A 9,415-nucleotide genomic window follows, 5' to 3' on the forward strand; every position below is an offset into this window, starting at 1 on the left:
TGCTGTGTAGACTTCTGGGGCTCTGGGCCTCTCCCACACCACAGGGTCCTAGAGCCTGGGCTCCAGCCCAAGCCCAGAAGTCTCCAAGTAATGAAACAGCCTTGCAACTTGAGCCCTCAAACCTGAGTTGACTGGCAAGGGCCAGCCATGGATGTTTCTTTGCTGTGTAGACATACCCTCCGAGGCTATGGGTATCTGGAATGGCTCTTGGCTCACTGCACTTTCACACTTCCCTGACGAATATGCTAGGGTCTACAGATGGTATTTCATACCCTGAAATGTTTCTTTGAGGTCCTTGACATGGTCATCCAGGGAAACAAGGGGGAAGAGGAAGAACAGACGGCCATGGTAAATGAACGGGAGAACGTGGCCGCTTTCCACATCAAAAGAAAGAAATCCACAGCCACTGTTGTGTACAACTATAACCAAGTAAGTGCAAGCAAATGGGCTGGAAGAGCTGGATTGTACTGGAAAGAGGAAAAGGTTGAGTTCAGATAGTCAACAAGCCAGGGCCACTTGTGCTTATGCCAAGAAAGTTCTGCCTTTTCCACTGTGTTCCAGGAATTACAGCAGAGGACCACAATCTTTGCCAATCTGGTCTCTGATAAGCCCTCCCATTAGAATAGGTTCTTCCAGACTACTGTGCAAGAGACAGTAGCTTTTACTTAGGCAGGGAGACCAGGCGGGGCTGTCCCATTCCGTTATTAGTGAACCTATCCTTGGAGCGTGCATGATAAATGGTACAAACAACATTTGGAAAGATCATTAAGTGGTCCGCCGAGACCCTCAGCAATTTTCAAGTGGTCCGTGAAAACAAAGTTTGAGAACCACTGGTCTGATCCAAGTCACTAGGATGTTCTGTACCTGCCAGAGCAGGAGGTAGCCTCTCTCTAAGTAATTTTAAACTTTACTGAGCTGAAAATTACACCATCGCTCCTTATCTGAATGGCGCCAGATGGAGGCAGAAATGCTGGATAGACCAATGTTAAACTAAACACCAGTTCATCTAGTTGGCAGACTGCAGTTCAGAGAGAGTTAAACGTAAGTTTGAAACGATTCTAAAACGTACATCCAGGGTTTTATATTTCATTTTGAATTTTCAAGAATGAGCCAATTTTTAAAAAGTCATTATTTTTGCTCAAAAATAAACTACTATTGAATGAAAAGCAGTCTCCTTTTCACTGAAGATCTAAGTGATATTTTCAAAAGTACAAATTTCAAATTTCCTTTCAGAGGAAAACCAGTTGCTGTCAAGACACGTAGAGCCAGATTCTTGACCCCACTAAGGCAAAGCAGGCAATCCAGCCCCCTGATCCTTTGTGTAAGGGGGAATTAGCGGGTGGACTAAAGCATAGTGGCTCTTCTCCCCCACGCTCAAGCTCCTGGTGTATGGAGAAGAGTTCCCAGAAGAAAAGGGTAGGGTTGGGGTATCCCTAAACCTCAGTCATCCCCAGCTGCCTGAGTGGACCCTTGGAGCTGTGGGGCTGGGTATAATTTAGTGCAGCATCCAGGTTGCTCTAATGCCAGAAGTTCCAAAATTAGAGGAATGTAAAGATGGCTTCAAGCTATATTTTCCTCTCTGCTTCTTGTGTCCTAACAGAAAATGTAGCCCTTAAAGTTTAGAATTTGGCTATTCCACAAACATCCACTGAAATTCTAGGTTAAATTAATGGAGATATCCTTTCTCCTAGAACTGGAAGGGACCTTGAAAGGTCATTGAGTCCAGCCCCCTGCCTTCACTAGCTGGACCAAGTACTGATTTTACCCCAGACCCCCTAAGTGGCCCCCTCAAGGATTGAACTCTCAATGCTGGGTTTAGCAGGCCAATGCTCAAACCACTGAGCTATCCCTCCTCCCTCCCCTTTGTGAAATGGCCCAAAAGAAGAATGGATGACAGCGTTTGCAGTAAACTTTGTGAAAACTTTTCATAACCTTTGCACAGCTTCTCTGCTGGGGGCATAGGCAAGACCAGCCCAGGCATCTCTACTGGGGAAATAAACAACCTCTATACAAGCTTTTACCCAGGGAAACTTCACAGGTTATCTTGTTGGTCAATGAACACTTTGAACTTTATTTCTCGCAAGTGCCTCATACTGATGTTTTGGATGTTTGCTTGTAGGGTCTAATAGGTCTCAGAATCACCAACAGTAAAAAATGTTTTGTGATGAAGATGGATAAACTCAACATACCAAGCTTGGATGAAATTTCCAGAGATCTCCCACATTTTAACGCCAAAGTAAGGTTCGCAAGTCTGGGCTTTTATCACATTCTTGTATTACTTACTTGTAGACTTTGATTGAAAGCAATGAATTTTAAACCTGGGGTGCCAAACTCCTGGCCGACTTAATGTATTTATCCAGCCTCTCTGAAAGAATCAGATTCGGTAGTATATAAGATTTCATATTTTTAAAGTTATATTTCTAGCCCATATAGCTTGAAAATAAACTTTCAAAATGTAGTAACACTCTCATAGATTGAAGCAGCTCTAAGAGAGAGATAAGCTGCTCCAAATTCATCTTGGTGGGTAGTTAACCCTGAAGCCTAATGATCATCTAGGGACAATTTCCAAGTAACTTCAGTGTACAAATTTAGCTAATTTGTGCTCACAATTATATAGGGATACTAAATAACTGCATGTACAAATGACCAAATAAATGAAGGGAGGAAATGATTCTAAAAGTACCTGGCATCATTTTCCCCACCGAGTAATACTGAATGCAACAGTAACTAGAATATAAGGTTCATATTCTACCCTCAATCATTTGCAAGCCTCCTAGAGACAGCAGTGGCGAGTCTGGTCTGGATCCTTGACACTAACTTAATAGACCCAGTCCACAATCCATAACTTAAATTGTACTCTGGCCCCCTCCAAGTTGGACACCCTATTTTAGAACCCACCTTTCCCCTGAAAGTGAGTTTCTGAATTACAGTTGGATACATTGAGTGTACCGGATCTCCCCAGGCAGCTGGTGGAATGGCCAGTACCATACTCTCTAGGATGGCTCTGAATGACACTAGCTGTTTGCTATATAGGGCTCAAATCAGAAACTCAAAATAGCTGTCTACAAATGTGCTTTCAAAGGCGTTTTCCCCATTAAATAAAGAGCGGCTGCACTCTCTGCTGTTACCAAGAGATTCTGCTCTTGGCATACTTGGACACAAAATTCTCTCACCTCAGCCTCTTAGGGTACATCTACCCTGCTTTTTAAAACCTGTAGCAGTGAGTGTCAGAGCCTGGGTCTACAGATTTGGGCTTGCATTGCAGCGCTAACAGCAGCAGTGTAGATGTTGCGGCTCAGGCTCTGAAACCCATCCTCATCCCCAGGCTTCAGAGCCTGAGCCCAAACGTCTACACTGCTGCTTTCAGTACTGTAGCACGAGCCCTGTAAGCCCGAGTCTGTAGACCCGGGCTTTGAGACTCGCTGCCATGGGTTTTAAAATGTAGTGCAGGCATGCCCTTACTTTCATGGCCCTTTTATGTCCCCTCCCTCTGACAGAACCTAGGGATAATGTTAGAGATGGATTGTTGAACTGCAGTCCCTGGGATGTCTGACTTCGGGGGTGGGAGAGGGGAGCTGGATGAGTCTCATAGGACTCACAGTGGTCTCAATCATCCACCAAGGTTCCGCTTACAGTTCAATAGATTACTTCTCATTTTAAAAATCTGTAAAAAACTGACCGAGGAACCTGTCCTGCCCTGCAGGGGAAGGTATCCCCTGGTAGCTAGGGACACGAGATCAAATTGCTGAGTGGCAGCCCAATGTTCTGCATTTGGCTGGATGTCATGGTCCTGGGTGTGAAAGACAGTTCTTGTGACTTTGAGAGAGCTTTACTTCTCTAGCTAACGAAACTGTGCTCCACAGCTGCTATAGGAAAGCTACAGAACATTTCCACTGACTAGAGCTCTACTTGGTTTCTTGCTTGCTGGTATCAAGCACCAGTGCTTGTACCTTGCTCATATGAAGGGCTAGACTGTGGCAACTTCTTTTCCAGCAGGTCTCTGGAGACAAAATGTCTTACAACTTCATAGAGGCAGAACCGGCTGACCGCACTACACTGGGAACAACTCTGAATATTCTCTGCAGCGACATCCCCATCTACTGGGCTCTGCCTGTGAGTGTTAGTTTCCTTTTCATTTTAGATTCATTTGGAGAGAGGCAAAAGCCTAAGGGTACGTCTACACTTACCGGAGGGTCCGGCGGCAGGCAATCGATGTTCTGGGATCGATTTATCGCGTCTGGTTTAGACGCGATAAATCGATCCCGGAAGTGCTCGCCGTCGACGCCGGTACTCCAGCTCGGCGAGTGGAGTACGCGGCATCGACGGGGGAGCCTTCCTGCCGCGTCTGGACCCGCGGTAAGTTCGGACTAAGGTACTTCGAATTCAGCTACGTTATTAACGTAGCTGAATTTGCGTACCTTAGTCCGAAGTGGGGGGGTAGTGTGGACCAGGCCTAAGTCAAAACTCTCCTATCTGAGTCAATCAATGTGGCTTCCCTCCTTCCCTGACTTGCTATGCATGCAGCTTCCGGGGCATTTCAGTGGAGTCAGAAAAGGAGATAATTCCATCTCTGAAGCCAAAGTGGAAGAACGTATCAATGATAAACCATCCAATCACACCCTAACCTGCCACTGCTAAGCAGAATGTCATGATTTGGGGGTTCAGCACACTCAGTGCCTGGACATTCACTCTGCAAAATCATCACGTCATAACCTACCTGATTCAAACCTGTCTCAGGAGAGAAGGTGCTCCCTTGTTCAACTAGCACTCTCTTTCCACCCACACCCCACGGGTAGGCGCACAAAGCATGGGCTCCTCTGAGCTGGTGTCACAAGGTGATGATGTTTGTGTCATAAGGTTAACATGCTCCTGTAGCAACACGGTTGATGGGAAGTGGGGCATCACCACACCATGTGGCTAGAACCAGAATCCAACCCTACTCCAAAGAGTCAAAAGCTTAGTTCTGTACTGCCCATAACACTTTGGCTTTGAAGAGGTGGGTGTAAGTGAGCTGAATATGCCTAAAGCAAAGCCTCATGTGGACTGACATTTTGGGAGAGTCGCATCATTTATCCAGAGCAGAAAGGGTTCAGTGAGGAGCCTGGATAGCCCAGGATGCTGATAAGAAGCTGATCTAGAGTGGATGGCCTGCTCAATCATAATTTTGATAGGGGTTCCATCTTGTAAGGCTCACAGGGTATGAAAATCATCCTAAATTGCCAAGGGAGCTGATGCAAAGTCATAGTACAAGACTGGGAGGTATGAAGACAGCAGTTAAGATAAGCAAAGACTGAAGTCTCATTCTCAGTAGGCAGGATGAATAAGCCTTAAAGGGAGGTGAATTAGACATTTGGAGAGTGAATGATTTGCATCTGGCGGGTTAGAGTTGCTCCACCCCATTATTTTTGTGACCTGTTCTTGCAAGTTATTAAAAGCATCCCACATTTTCCTTGGGGCCAATATGTTTCTTTGCCCTGCCCATGTAATAGCATACCACACTCAATCACGCCAATGATCTGATCACTATCCAGGAGGTCAAAGTTTAAAAGACCTAGGCTGTGATTCAGACATTGGATTTCAGTTTGCATCCAAACTACTTAACCTCCCTGCTTCTGGATCAGAGTATGAGGAATGGGTTTGGTATTCATCCAATGGATCACATGTAACACTTCTTGTCACTATCTTACCTTGAAAGCACAATCTTGAAAATAAGTTGTGAGACTCACCCCCGCAAATTTGTTTTTTGAAAGGTAGTCAGCTTTAATGTTGTTTATAGTAATTCAGCCAAGCTCCATCACTTAATATGAATAACCAGGTAGAGCAAAATGGAAACAGTTGGTAGGAGTTCTTTGAGTTTCTGAGTTTTTCCTTTGTTTCGCCCCCAGCGCAAGATCCAAGGAAACCGCAGCAGTTCTGCTCCTCTTGGCTCCCCATGGTGTTTCTTTAGCTCTTTGTGCTTGTGCTTTTGATCTGAAAACTCAAGTTACTGTGTGAATTATGCCTACTCGTCAGCACAGACCGCAGAGTCTTGGATGAGGCAAGCATCAGAATAAAAACAATTTTAGAACTTTTTGTACTGGGGTAATACATCAGATCCCCCATGTGTTTCAGAAAACCCTTCACAACTGGACAATGCCATCCTGCAATATGTAGATCAGATACTGCTTCCAAAGCTTTGACACAAACATTTTGGAGACTGTAGGAAATAAGTTTCCTGCAAAATAGGGAAAAACAAATCCAGTATGGGAGGGAATAAGCAGGAAATCAACACTCTCTAGAGAGGAATGCCCCTCAGCCCTGAAGGCTTCATCACCAGTTTCTATAAAAGATGCTCTGACATCTGACATCAAACCATACAAGAAAAATTCACCAAAGTTTTTGAGAGATTAAACAAAGCAAAAAACTACTTCTGTCCCCAAGAAACATAGCGAAGCTTATTAAGGCTCAGAATCATAACTATCCCCAGAGCAGGAAGACTTTCAGTTTTCTGCAGACCAATATCCAACATTAACAATCTGAAGGCAGCACTATTTGTCTAATGCAGGAGAAACTATCTCCACTATTGCAAACTCCCACCCGTTATAGATTTTGGCACCTGAAGGACAAGCTCTCACTATGAGAGAAGATCCTTCATTCCTATGATTTTCAGGGCTGCCCTGAGGCAGCAGCAGCAGCTCTTCTCTAACTGCCCTCCCTTCCCCGCCTCCAGCTAAACCCAGCCATTATCGTCTGCCCATGATCTGCCACTGCTCTACCCAGAGTTGTAGGAGGTGGGGGAAGAGCTATTGGATTTCTGGCAGAGATGTGGGACACAGGGGGGAGTCAGGGAAGTGCTGCTTCTTGGAAAATTCCAGTGTTTTTACTGTAACATTATTAATTACATGAATGATTAAGTTATGTATAGAAAATCATGATAGTGTCATTTTGAACATTACAAATAGTTTCAACACTTAATATTTTGAAGTGTTAATGGCTAACCCTGGTTAAAATCCTATTGTAAAAGGGGCAAGTCATAGTTTTAACACGATAATTGTTTGAGAACTATTTTCCTAGTGTAGATGTGGCTAATGTTTCAATAACTGCCACTCCTTTTTGTTGACCAAAAAGGAATCATTAAATGCCACTTCCTCATATGAAACAGAAACATTGCTTGAGACAGATTGCTATGGCATGGATTCACATGTGTGGGTTATGCTCTGGCCTTTAAACTGGCTGCCAGGGTTAACCCTGTAGTGTGCCAAACCTCCAAGGGTCACCCTTTTCCATAAGGATAGGCCATGTGGCTTCAACATCTCCAAGACAAAGTCTTCAGGCTCCAGCACTCCTTGTTTCTCGCTATGCAAGTACTGTACAGTGAGTCTGACTGAGGTAGGCTCCTGTTCAGAGACTTTTTACTCCGTTTAGGGGTCAATGCAAATCAATAGTTGCAGTGATTCAAAGCAGACTTTTTCAAAACAGGGTAGGTTCACATACTACTATTAGGAAGATTACTGATTCACAAACCTAAAGTCATCTCTCAGACGGAATGAGGGGAAGAAGCAAGCGTCCTGAATATCTTAAAATAAGTTTCTTAAGTTCCTAATTTATACTGTTTTTAAATATTTAAGGAACCTAAAAAATTGTTATAGGCTCCTCAAAGGGGAAATGATATTATCCATATCACTGTGTACCAAAACTTAAAAAATAAAAAGCTTTTCATTTTCCTGAGAAAAATCAGACTAGAAGACTAAGGAAGACATTTTAGTTCTAGTATGATAAGTAATACTACATTTTTACATATTCAACAAATGTCATTCATATCATTTGTTTAAAATGATTCCATTGTTCATGTTGCTGTTTGCAAGGACAAGGTTGCATATAGTTACTTAGTGTAAGCGCTTGGCCCACATACTGAAGTGGGAGATATTTAAACAGACAAAGTACAATCACTTTGTAAGGACTGAAATGTTTAATTTTGTTTATTGAAGAACTACATATCCTTAATTAACACACCCATCTAAAACAAAGGGTAGCATGAGGAACGTTGCTAGAACTCCTTTACCTCAGTACTGTAGACGACAATGCCATTACCACTGCTAGCACAGTAGGTCCTGCAATTACCACAGCCTAAGCAAATGCTGTTTGCAAGGTATTGTTTATATTACTTTTTCACCCATTTAATCAGTCACCGACTTCAGAATGCAATGGCCACACACGGGGCTTTCCAAGTACTCTTACTGCCACACTCCCGCATTTTGCATGGTTTTTGTAGCAACCCTTCTGGTCTCAAAGCTTGCATAGGATTTACATCCAACCCCCTATAGGTACTTTAGTGAGAGGCCTGCACTGAGTTTCCCTGGTTTCTCGTCCCTCCACAGCCTGGCCAGAAGGGCGCTGGGGAGCCTTGCCCAGATTTCTGTGGGGTGGCGCGAGGACTAGGCCTGAGTTATTTGTTTTCACACCCAACACGGCAGGCAGCAACTCCCCATGGGGAGGATGACTGGAGAGCAGCTGGGTCCCCCAGTCAGCCCTGGGCCCAAGGACAGCCCTAGAGGGACCCCAGCCAGGCAAGGGCCCAAGCCCTGAAGCAGCAGCACCCAGGCACCTCCCGAGCCCCAAGAAACAGGCAGAGACATCAACCCCCAGCTCACCCAGCTTCCAAACACACGAAGATAACTGACTAACACCGCCCAGGCCCACCACGGCTCCCTTTATATAGCCCATGAAACATCGCGATAAGACAGAGGGCGCGAGGAGAGCTGGTTAGTGCCGAGCCGGAGTTCTCGCGGTATTTCCCCATACCTACCTGAGCGGGTATGGTCTTGAGGAAGGAGCCGACGCACGCTGCCCCGCCCAGGCAGTCTAGAGCTCTGCAACCCGCCCCCTTGCCGCTAATAGACCAATGGGAAGCGCGGGGAGGAGCCGAAGGGAAACACCCCTTGAGGCTGCCTGTTCGGCTTTTCCCCTGCCCGTCTCACCCTTCCCCGTTGGCACGAGAGCGAGGCGGGACCTGGACATGCGCCTGCATAGAACGGAGAGCCGAGGGCGGGACGAGCACTGCGCCTGCGCACGGGAAGGAGTCGCGTCTGCAAGACGTTTCCACAGTAAGGAACGCGAGGAGAGTGTAACGCGCTTGCGCGGAGGAAGGGGTGTTCTGGGCAGCACAATGCGCCTGCGTGGGCCGGCCGCGGCTGGTGGCGGAGGGAGGGTCGGTGACGGTGGGAGCCGGCGGGCGCTCCCCGTGGGCCGGTAATAGCGGACGGGGCGCCACAGCCAGGTGAGTTCGCGGCGGAGCCCGGCCGGCCAGGGTAGTAGGGCCCCTCCTGCGCCGCTGTCCTGCGGCCGGCTCGGCTCCTCCAGCCCTCTGAGGGGAGCGTGCCCGGGATAGTCCCCTCTGGGGCGGGGCGGCTGGTCCCCGGGCCGGCGGGGCGGTCTG

At 46.4% G+C, this 9,415-nt stretch overlaps 2 protein-coding genes across 2 annotated transcripts in view; both read left to right on the top strand.

Annotated features, from left to right (window-relative positions):
- The first annotated feature begins 300 nt into the window (after window positions 1-300).
- The window catches only part of LOC112113368 (pulmonary surfactant-associated protein C-like), a 9,839-nt gene continuing 724 nt past the window's right edge, over window positions 301-9,415 (top strand). Inside the window, exons 1-3 of the mRNA XM_026657881.1 lie at window positions 301-429; window positions 2,120-2,236; window positions 3,994-4,113. Of these exons, the coding sequence (XP_026513666.1) occupies window positions 301-429; window positions 2,120-2,236; window positions 3,994-4,113 (366 nt within the window). The remainder of the gene's footprint in view (window positions 430-2,119; window positions 2,237-3,993; window positions 4,114-9,415) is intronic.
- The window catches only part of FAM118B (family with sequence similarity 118 member B), a 25,054-nt gene continuing 24,793 nt past the window's right edge, over window positions 9,155-9,415 (top strand). Inside the window, exon 1 of the mRNA XM_024209641.3 lies at window positions 9,155-9,256. The gene's annotated coding sequence lies outside the window, so the exon portion shown is untranslated. The remainder of the gene's footprint in view (window positions 9,257-9,415) is intronic.

This window comes from Terrapene carolina, unplaced genomic scaffold, assembly GCF_002925995.2.
Source record: "Terrapene carolina triunguis isolate 2854851 unplaced genomic scaffold, T_m_triunguis-2.0 Scaffold374, whole genome shotgun sequence".
NCBI lineage: Eukaryota > Metazoa > Chordata > Testudines > Emydidae > Terrapene > Terrapene triunguis.